Source organism: Xiphophorus couchianus, chromosome 18, assembly GCF_001444195.1.
Source record: "Xiphophorus couchianus chromosome 18, X_couchianus-1.0, whole genome shotgun sequence".
Classification (NCBI taxonomy): Eukaryota; Metazoa; Chordata; class Actinopteri; order Cyprinodontiformes; family Poeciliidae; genus Xiphophorus; species Xiphophorus couchianus.
The window spans coordinates 16,574,593-16,599,517 of NC_040245.1; the positions used below are offsets into that span (position 1 = coordinate 16,574,593).

General features: G+C 39.1%; 1 protein-coding gene across 1 annotated transcript in view; it reads right to left on the reverse strand.

Moving 5' to 3' along the window:
* Positions 1–117: 117 nt before the first annotated feature.
* Positions 118–24,925, reverse strand: part of dner (delta/notch-like EGF repeat containing) — a 48,791-nt gene continuing 23,983 nt past the window's right edge. Inside the window, exons 3-13 of the mRNA XM_028044711.1 lie at positions 24,282–24,379; positions 21,458–21,621; positions 19,870–20,018; positions 17,695–17,848; positions 14,264–14,377; positions 10,690–10,923; positions 6,987–7,109; positions 6,788–6,901; positions 3,647–3,778; positions 3,314–3,560; positions 118–2,543 (exon numbers count right to left, since the gene is read on the reverse strand). Coding sequence (XP_027900512.1) covers positions 2,432–2,543; positions 3,314–3,560; positions 3,647–3,778; positions 6,788–6,901; positions 6,987–7,109; positions 10,690–10,923; positions 14,264–14,377; positions 17,695–17,848; positions 19,870–20,018; positions 21,458–21,621; positions 24,282–24,379 — 1,641 coding nt within the window. The 3' untranslated portion in view covers positions 118–2,431. The remainder of the gene's footprint in view (positions 2,544–3,313; positions 3,561–3,646; positions 3,779–6,787; positions 6,902–6,986; positions 7,110–10,689; positions 10,924–14,263; positions 14,378–17,694; positions 17,849–19,869; positions 20,019–21,457; positions 21,622–24,281; positions 24,380–24,925) is intronic.

Here is a 24,925-nt window from a genome sequence, read left to right on the forward strand (position 1 = left end):
CCCTCCAGTTTGATGGCTTCAACTCTGGAGTAAGAAAATGAATGCTGGAGAGTAATACGGAATAGATTCTAGTTCCACACATGCAATAAAATTAAATTCACTCAGGACACAATGAGATAAGATTATGAGCACTTTATTGTTTACATAATTCAACATAGATAATAGGTAATCATGTCTTAAGTGTGTCTGAAATGAGAAAAATAAATAGTGAGATTTGCTGCACTCGATAGTACGCTGTCCGACCGTGAGGGGAATGACACAGCTGCACAGACAGAAAGTTGTCCACTGGCAGAAACACACAAGCACAAACAGTATATTCTAGAATAGATACTATCATTTTCAGTCTCCTCTTTCTCTTTGCTGTCCTCACCAGTGGTTTTAGAGAGCCCAATCTCATAAAGAAACATACATACAGAAACTATTCAGCACTGCCGGTATGAGAGGTGAATTTGTACACTGGGATTAGCAGGTACACTGTGTGAAACCATCTATTTTTCTGTGCAGTGAGAAATATATCCACCTATTATCCTATATATCACTGAAATACATAGAGTAGGTTTGTAGGGTAGTTCTAGTAGACCCATTTAATTTACTATTCATACACCACTGAGAAACTTGTATAGAACAGGACGAATATAAAAAGAAAACCCTGTGACTAGTATTTTATTTATACACGTTCCGATTTTGTCAACTAACCACAGCATACCTAAAGAAAACATTTGGCACAGTTTTGACAGAGAATAATACATCTGTATTTACAGAGCCATCCACAGTTATTGACCCTCCTCTTAAAGATGTTAGAAAGCCTTAAAGCATATTTATTTTTTATTGCAGTAGCATAATTCAATACTGAAAGATTAAAAATGGGAAAGACAGGATAACATGTCATTGAGGTGGAGGAGACATGGGTAGATCTTTATAAGTAAGAAATGGCAAACAGATAATACTTGGTAAAGCTTGCCAATTATTAATCAGAGTAACAATTTCAAAGTTTCAAACTACTGGAACTGTATCAAAATGACTCGTTGAGGACTTAATATGCCACTTGGAACAGAGAGCAGAATGATACGGGATGAGAAAAAATATCTATAGCTCCCTGTTAGAGAAATGTTGCAAAGAGTAGCATCTCGTGGTCCCCTGGTTTCCATAATAACTAATTAACACAATTAGAATACATATTGGTTGTTTGAGAGGGATGACAGGAAAACCCTTTTTCTGTGTAACCGCCACAAACAAACACTGGGATTAACGCCACTGACTTGAACTGGAATGGTTTGCTTTGAACAGATTAGACGAAGGTTTACCGTACCTCTATAAAGATAAAGAAAAATAAAGACATATGAAAATGTCCCTCATGTCCACCCCTGAATGGTGGCGGCTCTATGCCTCTTTCTCTTCCAAAGACCTTATTAGTGAACATGGCATTTTGAACTATGTTAAATATGAGATTTAAATAAAAATCTGGGCCTCTCCTAGAAAAATTAAGCCAGGTCATGACTGAATCTTTCAACTGCAAAATATTCTGAAACCTAAAGCCAAATCAACCCAGAAAGGGTTTACCAGACACAAAACCCACCTTCTTCTACTCTTCTGACCTCAAACATAAAACCCATAGAAAAGCTATGGTGAAGTGAGGAAGAGAGGGCATGGCAGGAGACCTAAGACTCCACGCAATCTAGAGAAAACCTGCAGAGTAATTCCCAAAGTTAATTATTTTTCTGTGCTTCAACCTTGTGAAATATTACAGAGGATTAAGTCCTGTTCTCTGGGGGGAAAAAAGGAGGATTTGAAAAGTTTCACCACAAAATGGAAAAAAAAATAAACTTTCAATGTGCAATAAAACATGAATTTCTTTTAAGGCATTGAGTAAATTTTTAATGATGGTGCAAATAACTGTGGGAGGCTGCATAAAAATCAGAGCAACAACCAGTTACAAAGGGTTTAAAAATGTTGAAAGGAGAACATCATATTTAATCATGCACAACGTAAGGCAACCTACTGCAGGTGTTTACATTTTTTGATACTGAAAAGAAATTGAAGTGTGGCTAATTCTAAAATACTTCAAAGGACTGTTGTTAATGCTGTCTACTGCTTTTATTTGTTGGACCTCTCCTACAGATCGTCTGGTTCAGACTAAAATCAGCTATTTATTATGCAGTAGAGGTTACTGCAAATGCTGCTCAGCATCTGTAACTTAAAAGTATTGCAAAGTATGCTACTACAAAGCCTTATCCTCAGGAAAATAGATATGGTATCAAACTCCAGATTTGCTTCTTTTTAGCTACACCGTGTTTCTTTTATTTCTTTACATTCAAATGTGATTTTGCTGTTATGTTTGTTTTAAGAAATACTTTCATTTTAATAGACATGTGAGTTTGTATCTGTGTATGCTCTATACATACGGCTTGCTATGGTTTGAGTTTGCGGACTTTTACAAATCCTTTGTCTTAATGAGGGTAACCAGAGGTTTGTCATCTGGACTGTAGTCCTCGTAAGCGATGGGGGTGGCATCATACATGGCAGGCCGAGACTTCTTTCCAAATCTAATGAGAAAGCATAAATTGGTTAGAGGTTAGAGGACATGTTGGCAAAAATGGTTTGACTGTAAAACAGTCCTTGTGTAATTCACTGATTAAGGTTTCGTGAGTAAAACAAATATTAGTAATTGTTGAAAGTGTCCAAAAGAAAATGTGTCTTCAAAATTGAAGTTTGACACTGTCTACGGGTTTTAGTGTTTTGTTTATGGGGAGAATTGAACAATCTTCAAACACATTTATGAGGTCAGACAATGATGTTGGACGAGAAACCAGGCTCACAATCGCCGCCTTAAATCTTCTCAAAGATGTTCTGTTGGTTTATGGTCATGGCTCTGTGTAGACCAGACAAGGTTTTCTAAACCAAACTCACCTGTTCATGTCCTAATAGATTTTTCTTTATGTATAAGTATTCAGGCACATTTTGTATACTTTGTAAAGTATGATCTTGAATAAAAACATAGAAAATCTAAAACCCTATCCTACTCAGTTGCACATTTCTTTGAATGTGAGTATGCTATTTTTACACTAGCTCATCACGAGTTCAAATTTTTTATAACCAAAATAATCAACGGGTGGAAGTGAGAGGATTAATTTAAAAAAACAACATTCTTCTGAAATTAATCAAGTACTGAAATAAAAGGTAATCATTCTCCTAAATAATCAGTACCATTTAAATAAATCAATTACAAAAGGCAAAAGTAACATAAAGTCTGAAAGGGGATTTGATTGAACCCTTTTAACTCTCCCTCATGTTAGTCACTGTAGTTTCCTCATACCTGGCATGGCGGATGGAGGCGATAGCGTTGCTGAACTCGCTGTCAATGCTCCTGCAGTTGTAGAACTCCTGGTATGTGTGGCGTGATGATCCCTGGTACTCGATGCGGCTGATGCGGCAGATGCCCACTATGAGGATGATGAGCATGAGGACGAATGCCACACACAGCGCTCCGATGATAATGTACAGCGAGTGGCGAGGCATGTTGGTCAGGGTGTCCTCAGTGTGCGCTGGTTTCCACTGCAGGTCTGAAGCACACAGAGGAAGGTCTGCAAGTCTCTCCATGAAGTTTTGATCGATAGCATAAAAGACTTTTTTTGACAAGCTGACTTACGGATTTCACAGCTGGGGCCAACCCACCCAAGCGGGCAGTGGCAGGTGTATCCGTTTGATTGGTCGATGCAGGTACCACCGTGGTGACATGGGTTGCTCTCACACTCATTGATGTCAACCTCGCATTCCTCCCCTGAACAGACAGTTTAGGTTACAGTCAGAAGTGAGTGGCACTATATAACCAAGAAGGGAAAGTGGATGTTAAGCTGCTGCCCTGCCTATCAATATTCATTGTCTTCCAGACATTTTCTCTTTTCTCAGTCTTGAAAGGATTAATTGTTATATTTCAAATTAAAGTAAAATATTTTTTGCCATCTGGATATGTGGAGCTAGTTCAGTGATTTACAGAATGATCATGTTTGAAGAAAGCCTTCCCACTGATTCTCTAGACACCAAGAAACCCAGTAAAAACCATTAAGTGGTAATTAATGGTTTTAATTACAAAGAGTGGAGTAAGTTACTCAGAGTTCTCTGATGACCTCACCTGACAGAAAAACACCACTGGGATCATAATACAGGCCCAGTAATGACTGTACTTACAGACAAAACTAAAACAACTAGTTTTAGTTTTGACTAAAATTAGTTGAATATTCACAATCCTCTACACAGCTGATGTTTAGAGTGAACTGTATCTCAGCTAAGGAGGTCATGCAGAGGATAGTGAGAGGAGTTGAAAAGATCAGTGGACGGCCTCTATGACCTCTGTCCAGGATCTGTTTCAGAGCTGAATGAGGAACATATCACTATGAATTACTAGACTCCTCACATTACCTGAACTTCCTTAGCTGCTGTAATCTAGAAAATTGTGCCACAATATCAAAGGAAACCCAATTTTACGAATTTTAACATCAGTTTGTTAAAATTCTCCAAACTGATGAAAGGGCTGTTAACCTTACTTTATTGTTACAGCTTTCTTTGCTTCTTTTCAATCATGCCTTTAATTTTTTGCCCTACTGGGGCTGCCACCTTACCATGGTGGAGGGATTTGAGTGTCCCAATGATCCCAGGATCTAAGTTGCTAGGGGCTTTACACCCCTGGTTGTGCCACCCATATCAACAAGTCCTAGGTGAGGGATCAGAAAAAGCACACCCTAAACATCCCTTATGATAAATACTACCGATAGAGGCAGTCTTCCCTAACCATGATGGTGGTCACTAGGGCCCTACTCTGGAGCCAGCCTGTAGGTGGGGCATGTTGGTGAGCTCCTGATGGCCAGGCATTTGCCCTTTTGTGAACTTTGGATCTCCTCCTTTCCAAGGATTCCCCACCATGGGAAGTGCCTACGGTGTCATGTGGAATGGGCAGTGGCCAAAGACGAGTCCCTGCCATGATGGCAAAATGGAGCTAAAGATTGATGCAGGATCTCCAGGTGTTAAAGTACTAGTCATGGTGAATCGAGGGCTGAGCCTCAGTTGATCTACTACCCTGACCTCTGGTCGCGAGCTCTGGGTAGTGACAGAAAGACAGAGATCGCAGATCAGTAGGGTGTCTGGGCTCTTCCTTAGAGATACAGTGAGAAGTTTAGTCATCCATGACAGACTCAGAGTAGAGCTGCTGCTTCTCCACACTGAGAGGAGCCAATTAAGGTGGCTCAGGGGTCTAGTCAGGAGACCCAGAGTAAGACCCAGAAGATGCCTGTTGACCTTGATATTCCCCTGGAGGAGCCAGCCCAAGTAGCTGGGGAGAGGGAAGTCTGCTTAGATTATGCGGAAGATAGGAAGATAGGTTGATGCATTGATTGATCCTTATTGAAAATCAATGAATGAAGTGTATTTGTATAGCACAGTTCAGCAGCTTTACATAATAAAAGCACACATACAAAGTCATAAAAGATGCCTTGTAGTCACAATTGCTAACACCAGTAACAAACATTACATTTTGATGAGTGCAATCATCAAAATCCTCAATACGCATGAAATATCTTGTTTAACTTTTCATTTGTTGTGGTTCAAAGCACAAACAGCTCAGTTTATGCTGTTCTTCCTGAAGGGTTTTTCCTTTTAGTCGTCTCACCAGATTCAAAGTGTGAGACTTTTTTTCGGCTTAGCTCCCAGCGAGCTCCAGGGTGAACTGCCTGGTAAGGTGAATGCAACCTCACCACTGTTTTGAAGAAAAGTTATTTCATTTCTAGAACCAGTATTTATCTGGATATTAACCTATACTCGCTGAATCTTCATTTGTACTGGCTGAAATCTCTGTATCATGCAGAATTGGTCATTGTTTTAAGTCATTAATAGAGGTAAACCTGGGTTGATCTTGGTATTCCTCTCCAGAGTATAAATCTATTTCTACCAATTGAAGTCTTTGTATAATACTGCTGATGTCCCCGATGTCGGCATCTTGCTCTGGTTCAGCTTGGAAATGTAAAAAATAAAGTAAAGTAAAACATCCCATGTTTCTTAGATCTTGGTATATAAAAACTGGGTATGTAAAATAACTTTAACAGGGAGAGCCATCAGCAAATGATCAGACGAGAGAGATCAGGTTAAGTTGTATCCAAAATGGATTTTAGATACAGCTGTCAGTATCTAAAATTCATTTGATGGTCATTTCTGGTTTATTAACTCCTTTTCTTGTCATTTACAGTCTAATCTTGAAAGTTGTAGATCTCTTTGAGTTCAATGTGTGATCTAGTTAAACCAGTTTGGATTTTTGTTCTTTTAAGTTTATGATTTTTTCATTTAGTCTTTTTATTTTCCTTTCAATAATATAGTTAGATCACAAGGTGGGTTTTTTTAAAAATCTGAATTAAAAAGATTTTAGCTATTCCATTTCTTCTGATGATTTTGGCTATTTTACATTTCTTTGGGTTTGTTCAATTCCCCTGAGGTTTACACTTATGTCTTTAACATTTTTCTGCATTTTATTTACTGTAATGTAGTATTACTGTAATGTAGTATTTATCTTATGTTGTAACTTTGCTCTTTCTGTGCAGTCTGATTTTTATTACATTTTTTACTTTAGAGTGAATGTGAATGTCCCTACATACCTTTGACTTGATGCTGTGACACCTGGATTTCAGGATTTTTACATTCTTTATTATTCTATTCTATTCACTATATTCTGTATCTGTACTCTCTTTCCAACATCCATAGGCCTCATGAAGTCATTCTGTAACCCATCCAGGACATTATTGCGTACCTACATATCCGGATTGACACGCACAAGAAGCATTAAGTCCACTACTCTCACATCGACCTCCGTTCTGGCAGCGTACATTCACGCAGGGATCCTTGTAGATCTCGCAATGCTTTCCTGAAAATACACACATGAAGTGAACTTGCACCAATCCATTATGCAGGTTGTGAAAGTGTAGAAGTTGATGTATGGGTGTATGTACCTTCAAACTGTGGTGTACAGACACACTCGTAGGCATTAATGAGATCCCTACAGGTGGCGTAGTTCTGGCAGGGCGCAGACAGACACTCGTTGTACTCCTCCTCACAGTACAAGCCATGGTAGCCTGGAAAAGGCATCCAGTGGTGCTGTTAGAGTCTTAAAAATCATACAATACTGCCATGTTGATATTTTTTCCAGAGCAGAATATGTGAAGTGAAAATTCTTTTTTGCTTCATTGAAAGTGTTTGTAAATGAATCTCGTCGGCAGCTGCAAAGTGTGAAAGCAGCTTGTCTACTGTCATTTACAATTCACACCAGGAGCTTCCCAGAAGTGTCATAGCATTCATCTGCAGGAGAAAACATCTCATGGCCTCACATTAACAGCCTTTCTCTTTCATAATTCATTTCCCTCAAGACTATTTTTCTTTATTCAGTCTAGCTTTATGAGTCATCTCATTGTACGAAAAATGTAGATAACAGGCAGGTGGCAAATTATTCTGCCACACTGTTTGATCAGAATTTAGGTGACAGGACGCATATCGCCGTTTTATATGCAGTTCACTGTATATCCATAGGATGGCAGTTATGTGCTGAGGCACTATGAGCCTGCAACAGCTACAAATAGCAATGAAAACAATCAGAGCCTATAATGTTTTTTTGTTTTAATATCAAAAAGTGTGACATGAGCAAAGCCTATTGTTCTCAGGCACAGCTGAGTGTGTCTTTTTGTTTGAATGAGTTAAAAATGTGGAAAGAATTATTGAAATCTGTGGAAAGGAAGAATAAAGAGAAAGAAAACTGTGATTCATATAGTTCTTTACAAAAGTATTCATATCTCTGCAACATTTCAACACTATCACATTACAGCTAAGAACTGTATTTTATTGGAATGTCATAGGACTAACCAACACAAAGAAACACATACACTGCCTGTCCAAAGAAATAGTTGCAACCACCTTTAACTCTGAATGTAGCTCACATTCACTGTGGCATTGTCTTGATAAGCTTCTCTAATGTCACAAGATTTATTTCCACCCAGTGTTGCATTAATTTTTCACCAAGATCTTGTATTGATGGTGGCAGAGTCCAACCACTCTGCAAAACCAACTTATAGTTTGACTTTGACCCAGTCAAGATGTAAATCCAGTGGAGAATCTGCAAAGCTTGTAAAGACATCCCCAAAGGACTTGTAGCTGTAATTACACTGAAGTTGGTTCTTCAAATCCACACTCCAAATTTTAGTTTTATACTCATAAAAAAAAGAAATCAAAGCTTTCTTTTTCCAACTACTTCATATCTTTACATTGTTTTGTATTGGTCTATGGCATAAAATTCCCTAAAGCTAAGTTCAAGTTTTTATTTGCTGCATGACAAAATTAAATAGTTCAAGGTTCTTTTGCATTGCACTGTAGCAACCTATTTCCATCATGTCCCGTTCCTCAACTGTGTCCCATTGTCTGACTGAAGGTTCAGCAATCTCTCCTTGGGCCCCAACTAATGTGTGTTTGAGGGAAGGAAGAAACACGGACTTAATGAGAAGCACAGCTAGAGCCTCTCGGGTCTCCTCTGTGAAATGCCAGTGAAATGTCAAGAGCCTTTCCAGGACTCGGTCTGTTGTCTGTGAGCAGGCTGGTGGTTGCAGCAGCCTCTCGTGTCGACTGGATTACATGAACTGGAAGAAGACTCCTTCTACATTATCAGCTCCCCAGCAGCTCTCTCTCAAACAGCCAAATTAGCAGAACTCAACACACACGAAGGTTCACAGACAGACGCACTCGCATTCTCACACACCAGCTGATGTTCTTGTGAGCTGGAGAGACAATTTTACCTCATGTTGTGTGTGTGTTCATTGGAGAGACCGGGACGATAATTACAAACCATCAATTTCTCCAGTCTCATTAAAGAGGCCCTTGATTGGACGGCAGCATCTTCACATTCAAAGCCGCATATGCACACACAAGGACACAGATATAAAGTCAGGCACCTCACCATGGCAACCAGACAAAAGAGGATGAGAGGGAAATGAGGTGAGGTAAACAGAGGGAAGACGAAGAAGAGAAAGGACAAAAGGACAAACAGAACAGAAAAATTAAGGAATGGAAAAATGAAACAAAATAAATAAAACATAGAGGGGAGACATCAGAACAGTTGGAAAGCAGCAGATGGAAAGATCCTGATGTGCTGAATTTAAATGAAATCATTCAAAGTTTTTGTTTTTTTATAAATGAAAATGGAAACAATCCACGTTGCCAGGATAATTACCAAAACATTTAAAGGACAACTTTAAGTCTAATTTATCATACATTACCACTATTTGTACATCTTTTTTAGCCATAGAAACAACAAAAGAAGCATCTGTATTTCTGATGAGTGTAAATATGAGTCAGAGAGGGAAAGTCTGACTGCTGTATACGCTCCACTGGCAGCTTGTACAAACTGAGAGCACTCAGGGCAAAGTGTCAAATTATGTTTATAGGCCACTGAGAAAGCCATCCATCTCACCATCCCAGCAAGGTAATTGCAAGACGGGGGATAATGATAAGTCATCATTCCGCCCAATTTATTTGATCACAGAGGCATCGGCTTCACAAATCATGCCAGCTAAAAATACCTCATCTCTGAGCCAGGCACTATTTCCTTCTACCAAGGCTGAGCCGCTGCTACCAACCACCAACATCTTTTCAGATACAGTAAGCCTTTGTCAGCTGTTTTAGGCTATATTTAATTTATGCTATATCATACTCATGCTACGAAGATGGAGACCAACCTAAAGATTTAGAATGTATTGTGAATAAGAAGATGAATTTCTGAAAGAAAGTGTCATACAAATGGCTAATAATTGCCTTGACACCAAGTTACAGAAAAATAAGCTGATAGCAATAAGATGTTAAAAATACTTCACATAGTAAGTTGGAGAAACTACATAAATATTTCACGTATATCTGTTAATCGTCAATATCAAACTTTGAGAGCAATAATGGTGATATCATCTTTACAGACCTGCGTTTCAAGGGTTTTGCACAGCATCATGTTACAACTTTATGATGCCTATTTTGTAGGTTTCTGAATAATAATAAAAATGCAATATTCAGAACAGTTAATTTGATCTTTTCTATGGACATCATCTGATCAAAATCCTTTTATTTCTTGAAATCACCCAAATACTTCAAACCAGGTTCAAACTTAGAAGAAAAGCCCCTGCTGTTTTGGTTTAGTTTGATCATGCAAAATTTGATTTAATATTTTGGATGAAAGTTTTTGACCACTATGTGGTTTGCATTTCTTAAATAAATATGTTTCAGCTAGAAATTAAGCCATAATTTGCCTCCAAACACTGCTGTTGCATGTTCTCTCTAGTTCTTGTTCAACTAAAACATAAAAATGACATACAGCTGTTTGAAAATGTCTTATATTTCAGAGTTGAAAGAGCACAGCTTAACTGGTAAAAACAAGGCTGTAATTGTGACAAATAAAAGCTTTGTACTGTAGAAAAAAAAAAGAAAAAAAATAGTGAGACACACCAACGTCACGACCAACGTACACTTTGAGATGTAAGGGGTTGAAGGATTAAATAAAATTTGCAAAGTCACATATTCACTTTTAGAGCTTAGGTCAGGGTCTTCATTTATCAACACTAATTGTGTCACCTTAGACTTTAGCTGATTATGCTTACAGCTATGTTGATGTTCATCTGTGCAGCTTACCTGGAACACACAGACACCTGTAGCTGTTGGCCACGCTGCGGCACACACCGTGGGCGCAGGGGTTCAGGGCACAGAAGTCCACCAGCTGGGCACATGTGGGGCCGGTGAAACCTGCTGTGCAGCTACAGCCAAATCCCAAGGGTCCGGGGCCCTGGCCATAGCATGTGCCATTGTTATGACACGGGCTGGAACCACACGGATCCACCTTCTGCTCACATGTAGCTCCTTGGTACCCTGTGAGATGTTAGATGGGTGAAAGAAAGACACAAGTGGTTTCTTGTGCACAGCTGAAAGATTGCTCAACTCCTCGCAAAACGGAACTAGCAGGGCTGATGCTATGAGCTTAGAGATGCCTAAACTTTTAGCTGATCATTTACAGCAGGAGTCTCCAACACTAATCTTAGTACAGCTTGAAATTAAACCAAATAAATAGCATTTTTATTATGGGCTTCTTGCAAAACAGTACATAAAGATACAGTTCAGTAGCTCCACATTAAGTAGTCTGTGTTTGTTTTTAAGCATCATAAACACAAGATAACAGAAAGCCTCATAAAACTGGCTAAGTGGTTTCCTGAGAGACAAAAATTGGCTTTTTAGAAGCAACATAAAAAAATTGGGATGATTTGAAACATTTGCACGGTTCAATATTTTCAGCACAGCCAACATAATGACAGGGCAGAGGGTTAGCTAATGTCTTCATCATCTTGTGCATGATTATGTTTTATGGCATTAAACTGCTCTCATGTGTTTTTCAAACCAGCTATTAATTTCTTAAGGCTCCAATACAATGCACAGTGTGTGCAGCTGATTTTTGACATAGCATAAGGGACTGAGAGAACATTTAACACAGTTTGATTAAAGTCTCATCTTTGTTCAAATTTGTAAGGTTCATTATTCAGATTTCTGATTTGTTGTTGCCATTTTGGTTTTCGCCGTTTTGTAACATCTCATTTTTGAAATTATATTCTTCTGTTACTTATGATGGCTGTTTAAAATATAATTTCCAAACAAATACTTTCATTCATCTACACTAAATCCACATTGAAAGTGTTTTTTTTTTAAAATCATCCATAGTCTTTAGTTTCTCATAGAAACAGTTTCATGATTGCGAGTCTATTTGTTGGAGAGGGTCTCCTCTGTGAAGACCCCTTCTCTCAATTCGATAAAATCTGCAGACCTTTTCTCATTATCATCCGAGTCACCTCTTCTCTGCTTCTAAAAATAACCTCTCCTCCTCGCTTCTCCTCCTTATCTGTTTTCACCTCTGTTTCAGGAGCCGCCACTGTAGTGCAGAAATGCTCAAACAGTGTGATGGAGTGTGTGGGGGTCCTCTGATTTAAAGAAACCCAGCAGTAAATCCCCTGTGCTGAGTGGCAAGACCATGCTCCATTGAGCTAATGAAGAGATTTCTCACAAGCATCCATTGATCCGGATCGTGATATTTCACTTTGTGTGGAGAACGTTTGTCATTAAGTCTGTCTGTTTTTTTCTCCTAATGTCAATGACAAGATTTTACTTTTATATTCTCCCTCTGTGATGCCAAATAATGAATTAATAAGTTGCCCACCAGGGTTTGTTCTCTTGGTTTGCTTCTGCTTTGTTACTGAACTTCTGCTAATCTGGCAAAGACAAAAATATTGCTTTTTTTCTTTCTTCTCAGCTTGACTCACACATACACATACACCCCCCCACCCACACACACACTCCACACACTCCCAGTTAACAGAAGGAAGCCTATTTATTCTTGCTTCTGGCTCTAAAACCTACCACAATGTTACATTTTAAATTTAGCCATGCAGCTCACTCCTCAGAATATCTGTTTCTGACTTCAGGCAAACTACTAATACAATACTCACACTTTCATGGAAAAAGTGGCTGATAAGAACACTGTGGAGTCCGCTGAGTTTTAAATAAACCGATCCACATCCCAGTGAATCATATAAATGACAATTAAAAAGGTTAATCAATTACTACCCCTGAACTGGTGGTCTCAGTTTAACTGCTGAACAAATCAAAGGGCTACACACATCACAGTGGCACAGCTACATGTTTCAGATGTACCGCTAGCGTAGCTCCCCTGATTTAGGCTGTAAAGATGATCGTTTTTGAATTTGTTCAGCAGACAAAAGTATTCAGTCGACTCTCCCTAAATTAAAAAGAAAAGAAGGGAGATGTGATATTATTGCAACATGTTCAGACCTGAACTGTCTGAGTGCAAGTTGAACAAAAAATGGCCCACACCATGAATGCTACGAACATGTAGCGCTGTCCATGGTACTTAAAGCTGGAAGCCAATTTGTGTTGATCATCTGTCCAGACATCACCATCTACAACAACTCTTTGAGGAATCTGTTGTTTTTATTTATCAGAAAGTATGAAAAAAAAACATACTTTCTGAAGCTTTTATTGGCAATGACAGTAGTAATTTTCCTTGGTGTCTTCTCAGCTTTTACTGCCAGGAGTTATAAAAAAAATCAGTGTTTGTTTATGGTTAAAAAAAAAAAAAAACTCTAGCAGATGTTTTTTTTTCATAAAAAGAATGAAAATATTCAACTGCAGGAGATAAAAATGCGGCTCCTGCTGGCATCGCTGGCGAAGTGATCACAGAGCTGATGCATCTCTGATGACAGCTATTATGGAGTTGTCATGACTTTATTGCTCATGTGTGCTTGTGTGCAGAAACACCGAAGCATCTTTTGCAGATGATTCACAGGCATTGGAGGAGAGCAGTCATACTGGCACCGATGGAAAACATTTCAACATTCATTCATTTGGTTGAAGGTCCATATGTTTTTCCACAAGTGGATGACAAAAGTATTTAATTCTCTTGGATTTTATTATTGTTGTTACTAACCAGTTATCTAACAAAGTTATATTCTCTTTTTTTTTTTTAAAAACTTACAGAGATGTGGCATTGCTATTGCTGCTTCTTTTATCCCAGCTGAGTAGATTCACAAACAGTGGATCAGAGCTTCTCTACCTCATTGGGGACACTGGTTTCTGGCTGCTTTAGTCCAATAACATGGTCAGGTGTTCCAGTTTAGCCAGCACAATACTGGACTGATTATTGGGAATTTCAACTTATACGGCTTGTCCAACGATGGCACTTTTCCACTTCTGCTGTTTCTTATTTATGTGCCTCCTTCCATTGTTATCTGCTGCATTTTCATGCAAACACAATCACATGCACATGGCTGAAACTAATTGCAAACCCATGTGTTCTAGTTAGGGGGGGATGCATAAGTTTTGCGGTCACAGATTTCCCCAGAGTGGCTGATGCAGGTCGCTCAGCCTACGAAGACTAATTAGAAAGGAGGAGGAAGGTTTAAATTAAGCATCGGAGTGACATAGATACTCTAAAGCATGCAGCAGATACTCAACCTGGCAAAAATACAGATGCTGTTTAAGAATGCACAAACATACAGTGTCTAGACGTCTTTTCCTGCTTAACTGTTAAAAAAGATTCATATCAAAGCACACAAACTGCATTTTTCTGGCAGAGACTCCAATGCGTCCTAATTTATTTACTTCACACCCACACCAAACATCAGTTGCAGAATAATTGGCTTTTTACCTTCGGGACAGTAGCACCTCGGTCCAGCCAAGCTGCTGAAGCAGGTGGCTCCATTCTTACAAGGCTGAGAGAGGCAGTGGTCAACCAGCATTTGGCAGCGCTCACCTTCATAACCTGGCAAACAAAAGCAGTCTCACAAGATTGCTTGATGTTTTTAAGCAAAAAAGACGACTGACTTTATTTTACTTTGTTTATTTATTGTATATTATTGGTGCTTGAAGGCCACCAATATCATCCAATGTTGTTTTAGTGATTTGACCTCCTGTCTCACAAAAATCCAATTTAAGATGGCACAGTTAATTATTTGTTTGTGTTTTTTTTTTTCATTTAGGTCTGTAAACATGTCTTTGTAAGAGAGATAACCTAAATTCATCATATAATCTCTATTAGTGGAGGTGCACCACAAATGTGAAACACAAAAATGAGCAAAATACAACAACAATAATAATAATAATAATAATAATAATAATAATAATAATAATAATAAATCTTATTTATAACACCCTTACATAACAATATACCATAACTCATGTTTTGATGATTTGTCATGGTGCCAACATTTATGTAATGAGGCTCATAAAAAAAGGAGCATAATGAAAATGATGTGTAATCTTTTTTCATTTCCAAAATGTAAGTCATCCCAGTGTACTGTGCATTTGTATTCTAACACAAAGAGAGAAATGTAATGTTAATAAATATTCTAAAGCTTCAGAAAATGCTTTCTCATGAGCCACAATTTAAAAAAATATACTTTTGTGCTGTCAGAGAATAATCGTGCACATCTAAAATCAGTAGATTCCTCCGCACACGTTCTGAGTCGTCATTGAAAATTTTAATTGTTGCATTTTTTAGCATCTTGGGATTACTAAATTTGCAATCCTCAATTACATGAATAATGCATAGATGATATTTTTGATATAACCTGAAATCTTTTCTGCAGGTAATTAACCCTATAACGCCAAACATATCATATGTGATACATGAGTTTTTGAGACCTCCAAATGAGCAGTGTGACATTTTTTTCCCTAAAAAACCCGATGTATACAATTAGACACATGTAGTGCACTGATAATCCAACAGGGGGTAGTAACTTTCTCACCAGAGGCCTTTCCACTGATACTACAAGACTGCCATGGCAAAGGACTGGGACACATGCGTTTTCAGCAGGAAAACTTTGCCAATTTTAGAAGGTTAAGGTAAGAAAAAAAAATTTGTTTTGGGGTGAACTATCAATAGGAACACTTACTGAGTTGATGCAATGTAAAATTACTTAGTATTTTATCATAATTTCTTTGTAAAACCGTGTTGAAAAGTGATGTATCAAATTTGATACAGTGGGTCAGTTAACTCGAAAAATCAGTCAATTGTCTTTTATTGTACTTCATGTATTTTACATGTATTTCAAGCAATGTACAGTCTTTTTTCATATAAACTAATGATATGTTTGCATGTTCATAATTTGGTACATTTATAGCTTAAAAATAGATATGCAACTTGCACCTTTTGCTTATTTTCATTGAAAACTGACCAATTCAAAGATAAAATAAACACTCTGTTTTTTGTGCCTGTGGGTTTTCTTTAGATGGCAAAGACATACACTGTTGAAGATATTCTGAATATGATTATGGATGGGAATTCAAGTGACACTGAGCAGCTAGGGGAGGATGAGGATGAGGAATGGACTCCTGCAAGGCTTGAGGAACACCCAGATAGCGGCGATGATGACCACCTGAAGAATGTCATGCTGTTGACGAAATCATGGTGCCTTTCAAAGGAAAATCACATCTACGGTGCTACATGCCAGGAAAACCTCACAAGTGGGGGTTCAAGATGTGGGGACGTGGTGGGCAAAGTGGCTATCTATATGACTTTGATGTGTGCCAAAGGGGAGGAAATCTTGACCAAGAGAAATCTGATGTTGGTGCTACAGGAGATGTTGTCCTGAAAATGACCTCAACCCTTCCAGCAGGAAAGAATCACAAAGTTTTTGCTGACAATTTCTTTATGTCAGTTCCATTGGTAGAGCACTTGAAACAAAGAGGAATCTACTACATAGGCACAGACCGAATGAACAGGGTGAAGAATTGCCAACTGATGGATGAGAAAGAACTGAAGAAAAACGGCAGAGGGTCACTGGATTTCAGAGTAAACCAGGAAAACAACATCATTGTGAGATGGTATGACAACAAAGCTGTGAACCTGCTCTCTTCTTTTGTTGATGTTGAACCACTGGGCAGTGTGAAGCGTTGGGATTGAAAAGCCAAAACCCACATAATGGTTCCCAGACCGGCCATTGTTGACACTTACAACAGGTTCAAGGGAGGCATTGACCTTCTTGATATGCTTTCTGCACTGTACAAGTTCAGCTTCAGATCCCGAAGATGGTACATCTACATTTGGTGGCACACCATCACAGTGGCAGTAATCAATGCATGGATCTGCTACAGAAGAAACCTGGAGAAACTGCATCACACCTGCTCCTGCGAAGGTTTCAGGCCTCTGTTGCCACTGCCCTCACAAGTGCACGAAAGGTCAAAAAGTGTGGCAGACCTTTGTCCTCTCCGGAAGCAACGCCAACCCCTCCTAGGAGGAGGAAAACCACTGAGTTGCCCCCTGATGTGAGAAAGGATGGCCTCAATCATTTCCCAACATGGGAAACCCGACAGAGATGCAAGCACTGTGTGGGCCACTTTGCCCATGTGTTCTGTAAGAAATGCAGAGTGCATCTTTGTCTGAACAAGGACAGAAACTATCATAATGCAAAATAAAAAGGTTGTGAGCCACAATATGTCTAGAAAATAATTGAAATGTTATGTTCTCGAGACTGCCACCCTGCCAGTTCCATTGGTGGATTTGTTATTGCTGCATTGTTGTAGCACTTTTTATGTTTGGAATTAACAATTTATCTGAGTTATTTGTGTTTTATTATGTTTTTGTTTGTTCAAGAAAAAATAATCTTTGAGCATTGTGACCCGATGTATCAAATATGATACAAAATGAAACTCATATATGGAAAATGATATTTGAAAAAAATTTTTTTTGTTTGTTCAGAGGGACCAATAAAGGCTCCAGTTTCAAAGAATTGGAATTTTCTGTCAGTTATTTCATGGTGTGGGCTTTACAGGGTTAAAACTACGTGTGATGTCTGGGGATATTTTATCAACTTTTCAAAGTGGGCTTGTTAGCACCTTTAGCGGTTACCTTTGACATTTACTACCCTGTCAGAAGACATTGTTTTGAAGTCCATAACACCCAAACCCACACGTAAAAATTACTTTCAGGATGAAAAGTTCACCGTCCTCTCTGATCTCATGAGAGATTTTCTGAAAGCCAAGGAAGAGGTTAGAATAAACACAAACCACGGAGTCGCACTTGGAACAATCACCTGAAGATAAACCTATTAAACACATGTGAAATGCATCAAAGCGTACCTGGTTGGCAGGTACATGTGAAGTTTTGCCCCTCGCCACCTTGTCTGATGTCAGTGCAGGTGCTGTTGTTCCGACAGGGCCAGTGGTGGCAGGCGTCGAGCTCCTCACAAAAAATGCCAGTGTAGCCGTCCTCACACTCACAGAAGAAAGTGCTCTGCAGGTAGAAATCACACAAAGATTGAATGAGTTAAAGGGAAGAGTCTAAAGGCTGAAAAACAATTCAGTGACAAAACACTTCAATCAGCAGGGAGGCAGTTTGACTTTCTCAACCAGATATAAAAAGAGACTGAATCTGTTTAGATGACGCTGGTGAGGTAGCAGGATGAGCTTCAAGATTATTTTTGCTTCTTTTAATTGAGATAAAATTATCTGTGTACTTTCAAGAGCATCTGACTAAATTATAACTTTCTTGCTTTTCACACTTTGTCTCATTACAACCACAGCATTCACTGTATTTTATTCTGTATTTTATGTGGCTGACAAATTAGCTCATAACTGTGGAGTGAATAGAAAAGGGCACCTATTTTTTTTTTATTACTTTTTAAAAATAATCTAAAAAGTTTGGTACGTATATGAATTCATCACGTCCAAGTCACTACTTTGTGGAACCGATCTTCACAAGCATTTTGGAGTGTGTCTCTACCTGCTCAGCACATACAAAAGCTGAAACATTTGCCTCATACTCTTTTCAGAATAGCTCAGGCTCAGTCAGAGCCGACAGAAAGCTTCTGTGCGTAGAAATGTCCAAATCTTGTCACAGACTTTCAATTGGATTTAAAAATTTTCTGGGGTTTCCAACTCTAATCCTCGGAGTTTGTCCCTACTGCAACACCTGAATCAAATGACTGAATTACTTCCTCAGCACGTCATCAATTTCTGCAGAAGTACGCTGTAAAACAAGGATGTGTGTACATGTTGTAGGACAGGACAAGGACAAAGACACGAGGACATCCTGTGATTGAAACTGTTCTATTGTATCATGCATAGAGGTTGTTATCCTGCAGTCTCAGTCTCATGTGTTTGTCAGACACTAGCAAGTCCTCTTCAGTGACTGTTCTGTATTTCTTTATCAACTATGACCTACTTCCTTGTCCCTGCTTAAGAAAAGTATTACCACAGCATTATGCTGCCACCACCGTCTTTCAAGGAGAACGGTGATGTGCAGCCACTTATAGCTAATAGGGAAAATAGTTACATTTATATATGATCTAACCAAAGCGCCTTCTGTATCCCAATTTTTTTTCAATAATGACTCTTTGATGGTCCAGAAGTTGAAACTGGAAGAGGATGGAACAAAAGTAAGGCACACAACTTTTCCACAACTTAATTCCTGATTTGTTTGTGCTGTTACTTGGTTTTCATGATGCTGTTGGTTCTCCATCGTTCTCTAACAAATCTCTGCGGCCTTCGCAGAACATCTGGATTTATATTCAGACTAAATTTCAGAAAGTTGGACTTAGTTTACTTATTGACTGGACTAGTGGGTTATGAAGGCAAAATGAGCATTCAAGACGGCCTAAAAATTTTAAATGCAACAAAACTGAACAAAAACACATTGTTTATTAATTCAGCTCAAGTAAAATCACATTTCTATGAATTGTGCTCATTTTACAGCTCTGGATGTCAGTGAGGCATACAGTTAAACCATTAAATTAAAACATTAATATATTGCTGTTTTATCACTGCATGTACTTTAATTGTTCTTGGCCTGCAGGAATTATTGTCCAAGCAAAGTTGGTGATTTTGCAGAATTTCTTCTCACTAGTTTGCATTTTACCATGCAAAATGAAAATATGGGCCTGACCATATTTACAAAGTAAATTTATAAAGTGGAATCCATGATAAACACTTGACAAGCTCCCTAAATGCTTGATAAGCATATTTTAGTGTTTACTCCATAGCCATCACATATGGCAAATGATCCCGTATAAAAAAAAAGGCAACATTTTCCCACAGTCGCTTGTGGCATTAACAGGGCTTCTTACTGATTCTTTCATAAAATAGCATAAATAGTAAGAACATTATGTGCTTTAAGTCATCCAACAAGAGCAGGGAGAGCTGCTGACTGCTGAGAGAACAAAGTGATTCTCCTTGTGCGATGTAATAAAATGATCAGGCCAGGGAATGAGCACTTAGATTGTAGCAGTGACCTTTGCTGTTTCTGGAAATTCTCACCTCTGACGGCTGCGTGACGCATTTTCCTTTCCCAGAACACTGAGGGTCACTGAAGCTGCTGCCGGGTTCCACGCAGCTGCTGGCCTTCACCGTCAGGTTGAGACGCAGGGTGACCTCCGGGGCTGTGGGAGCACCAACACGGATCACACCTATGGGGAAACAAACGCGTTGTGCTTAAATGTTTTAAAGAGTTGCTTCACTTAGATATTTATGTGAAAACAAGTCAGTTTACCTCAACACAACAAAGAATTTAATACCTTAAAAATAGCTTCCTTTCAAGTTGCATTTATTCGTGTGTTGTCGTGTTGCAGCTGTTAAGTGTAATGTAATTTGTCGGCATCTTTTTGGGGCTGAATACAGAAGGCCACACATTTCTGGTCTTTCTTCCAATCCTCTGTAAACATCTAAAAATACACTTTCTGGTTTCCAGCTTTAGAAGTGTATTTTGCTCCTTTTAACACATTGAGAAACTCCACTGTCATGACAAAGCATCAGGATGCCTTTACAGTTTCACAGAGTTACTACAGCTACCCTATAGACGAGTCAAAAGACAAACAGATGCAGGCAGATCTTTAACATGTTCTCCTGTAAAGCCTCTCTCTTCATCTGTAAACGTCAAACGTCTCTTTTATTATGTGCTCAATCAAGCCTGGCAGCTTTGCTGCTGCTTGGATAAAAATAGCTCCGTAGTAAATATCAGGTGCTGTTTTACAGAATCTGACCTGAACCAATGAGCGGGACATCCGCCGCTGATGGAAGCAGTGACGTCAGCTGGCCTGACCAATGAGAACGCTGACAGCTCTGTGCACGTTCCCCTGTCATCCTCTGACTTGATGATCATTAACCCCAATGACAATGAAATTTGGACCTGCAGAGTCATTGCGGCTTTAAACTGTGAAAGCTCAGGCCCTGAATTGTTTTCATCTAAGGTGTAGTCATTGTCTCATCCTTCTCACGTGTGCAAAGCCCCCAACTAAGGCACCAAAAATGAGTGTGGATGATTATGTTGTGAACATTAGTCACACACGATTAAGCCTGGCATATGAAAGGACAAAATTCATTGAAGCCGATTGTTTCTCACAGTTTGACCTTTCGTCTGTCCTGGTGCATCCTTTGTCTCCCCGTCCTTCCCTATAATCCCTTTCTGCCTTGCTGTCTCTTCTTTGCTCCCCTTCTATATCTGAATCCCTCTTTCCCGCCCTCCATTGCCCCTCTTTTCCTTCTGATTTAACTCCATCATTTTCTTCTCTCTGTGAAGCAGAAGAGGCGACTGCCACAGAGGTAGCAGACATGAAGGTCAGATGTTTGACAGGAAGTGCGTGGAAGTGAAAAATACAAGCATTTTTTGATCTACATTCAAAGACTATTGACTTATTTGTCTTACTAAAAAGGTTTTGTTATGTTATTTTGTCTTATTTCAGGTATACTAAGATATTTTAACTACAAAAAATACCGTATTTTGTAAAATACAGTAATTTTGTATTTTTGCTGTGCAAAGTTCTGAATACTCAATGACCAAACACAATGACCAACAGATGTGGGGGTCTTTCACGTTGTTCTTTGCGATTTCCAGTGAGGAGAGACTCACTGAGGAAGTAGTTCTGTCCCAGGGGCAGCAAACGGTCTGGTACCACCAGGCCATCCGGGGCCTGCAGAAACCATGTGGTGGTGCCGTTCAGAATAGACGAGCGGAGAAAACCCTCTTCACTCACACGCCACAGCACTGGAGCTCCACTAGCATTCACCAGCACCCTGGTGGCAGATGACAGGCAAGTAAATAAGGGAAGCAAAAGCATGAGGGAAATTAACAAGCAACTGGAAGCAGGACAGTTCAGTGATTATTGACTCTATCAACTTGTTCCAAAATGCAACTTTTCAGCCTTTTGATAGCGAAATATTGTTTTAGTCTACATCCTTTTTTTGCAAAAGATGTGTGACAAATCAAAACTTCTAAAAAAAAAACCTAAAGTTGTGTAAAGGATATATACAGAAAACCTCAAGGGTTAGCATTCTGCCAACAGGCTCTTCGGTGTGAGGATGAAGCCTCAGATGCAACCAAAGACTAAACTGATCCAGCTGTTTGTTGAAGAGGGAGAAAAGAGTCGAGCAAAGCTGAACTAAGCTGGATCTTCTTTTGAGAAAGCCCTTGTGAGAGACAGACAGGGGAGTAGAACGTAATCTGTCAGCTGCAGTTGCAAGAAAGATGCTCAAAAAGCTCGAGTGAAGCTGCTCACAACTAAACGGCATCGAGAGCCTCTCTAGACTCCCTCCTACACTGAATTAATCTTTCCCATATTAACCAAAACAAATAAAACAATATGTGATTATCCTCTTAGCCCTCCATGTTGTGCACTTGGTATAATGAGTGTTTACAGCTGATAAGAGCTGTGAACATTATCACCGCTACACTGATTTTCCGACGACGTGATGAAGGGCGGAAAGTGCAGCGCAGAGAAGAAGGAGGATCGGAAATCTGAGATGTGTGATGTGCTAAACGAAAGACCAAATCTGACATCAGGAAGGGAATAATTATGTTACTTTATTATTGACTAAGTGGAAAAGCAAGCCTGAAAGCTGTGGTTCAGAATATATTACACCACACATTTAACTTTCAAATTAAAGAAAGGAGACCACATGTGGACTGATGCAATAGTTGCCCAAAGTGCCACAGAAGAGATGGAGCAAACTAAAACTGAGGCAATGTGACTGAAATAATAATACTGTGGTTTGGTCACTTGAAGGTGAAGTTTTCTTTTTTTTCCATAGCTGTAATAACACCATCTGTAACTCAGACTGGCTGAAGATCTACGGCTACTTAAGGTTCACGGGAGTTATAATTTATGGAGGAATAGCTCTCTACTAAGCTACAGTTAAATCTAAAAGTAATAATAATGAAGGCCTGACAAAAAAATAACAAAACAAACAGACAGCATTTCAAGCTTTGATCATCATACTGACAATCCAACATGGTGGTGGTAGTCTAAAGCTTCATGGCTGCTTCACTGCTTCCTGACAACTTTCTGTAATTGCTGGACCCATGAATTTTACTCTCTACCAGAAAATCCTGAAGGAGAACATCTGACCATCAGTTTGTGTTCAAAGGGACAATGACCCCAAGTCCAACAGTATGTCCATCTATGGATAGCTCTAAAATAAGTCTGTACGTAAATCCGACTGAGATGACTTGACATGGCATAAGATCTTCCACAGTAGTCAGCATTTTGCTCATTGGGAATGAACAAAAGGCTCAACCCCAATCCCCACAGTTTTTTATGGCACCACCGGTGGAAACACACCGTTAGTATGAGTTAGGGAGAAATTACTTGTTTGATTCCCAGCCTGGGCTATTTACTGCCTGTCTTCCCCTTTTCTCTCTGCTCTTCATCCTGTCAAACTACTAATGAATAAAAGCCACAAAAACCTTTCAGAAATGTGTGAGTTCAAGTAAAGCAACAACAGAAGTAATCTTGATTTTCTCACAGGACTTCAACTACTACCCCCTTTTCGCTGAACGTGTATCACACTGTGTGTGATATACCTATCAGATATACTTATCTGCTTTTCTAATTAAATGCCACTCGGTGGTCATTGCAGCTCTGGACGGTGCTAGATGTAAGTTTGAAAAAGTCTCCTCAAAACCAGCATCATGGTACATCATTCAGGTATTTTGTGTAATCAAAAAGCAGGAAAACAGGGCAGCGGAGGTTGATTACCTCCCAATTCGCAGCCTTTTGTCTGGGATCATCAGCAGAGCCCTGCGCCGTGCCTCTCATGTGTAATGAGAACGTCAAGGGCATCCAGCAATCACCTTGACCACTCCTTCTGCATAATTCATTGAACTCCTGTTTACAGGGCAGCTATAACACTGTTTTTGGACAATCACACTCCTAATAAATTGAGCGCACCTGTGCTGGCATGACACAGTTGGGTCGCAGGGTTTCAAATGAAAGGGTATTAGTGACGCAACCTTCAAGCTGAAAAATGTTTCCTGAGAAAGTTGCTGCATGGTAAGTATGTACATAAAATAATGTACACAGCAGGCTCTATTTTTATTTCTTCTGTGAAATAATTATGCAGACTCTGTATTTTTAAAAGGTACATTTTGGTCAGAACTACCTATTCTCAGGTTGCAGCAGAATTTACAGATTTATAGATGACATGGGGCTGGCCAGCAACTTCCTTTGTATGCACCTGAATGTAGTTCATTTTTAAAAGTAAGAGCAATCAGTTTTTGAGGAACCTTTGCAGCCACAGATTAATTAGGTCATCTCCAGGCTGGAGTGTAAACTGCAGCTGATGTGAACTTTAAAGCAAGAGGAGGACAGACTTTCTCGACTTTTTCTGAATGTAAAGTAATCCTGCATTTAGAAGGGAGCTGCCAGTTTTTAAAAACTTCATGATATTCCTCTTACTTTACGGCGGTTTCTTCAGGCACCTCCAGAGACAGAGTCAGGGTCCCTGATGTCAGCTCACAGAGCTCAGGGCTCACACAGTGCAGACCCTCTGTGACCTGAAGCACAAACCATCACATTTTCAATATTCAGTCCTACACACATTCTTTTAAATGTTTCAAATCATTTAAAGAATTTCAAAATCAGACAAAGATAACTTCAGGATGAAAAAAATATCTAAACCAACCTGTCAATTTGTGAAAAAGTTATTGTCCCCCTTTATTAACACCACAAGTTGCCGGTGGTGTAAAATCAGATAAGTGTCAGGCAACATAAAGTAGAATAAAAGATCTAAAAAACAGCATGTCAAATGCATCAGTCTAAACAATTTCAAAACAGCTGAGAAAAAGTTATATATATTTTAGTCCTTTAAGTGTTTCAAGCTACTTCTGAGGCTTTGGGATTCCAGAAAACCAAAATAAAATAATGACAACAATAACCTTTCCCAGGAGAGATCAGTCTAACAGAATTACTGCAAGAGTGAATTGACAACACACCCAGGAAGAACAGCATTGAGGGTCCCAAAACATTTCCAGTTTTAAAATTCCCTTTTCCGGACTGAAATTTCTTGACTTTTCGGAGCAACTTTTAATAGCTGCAATTGC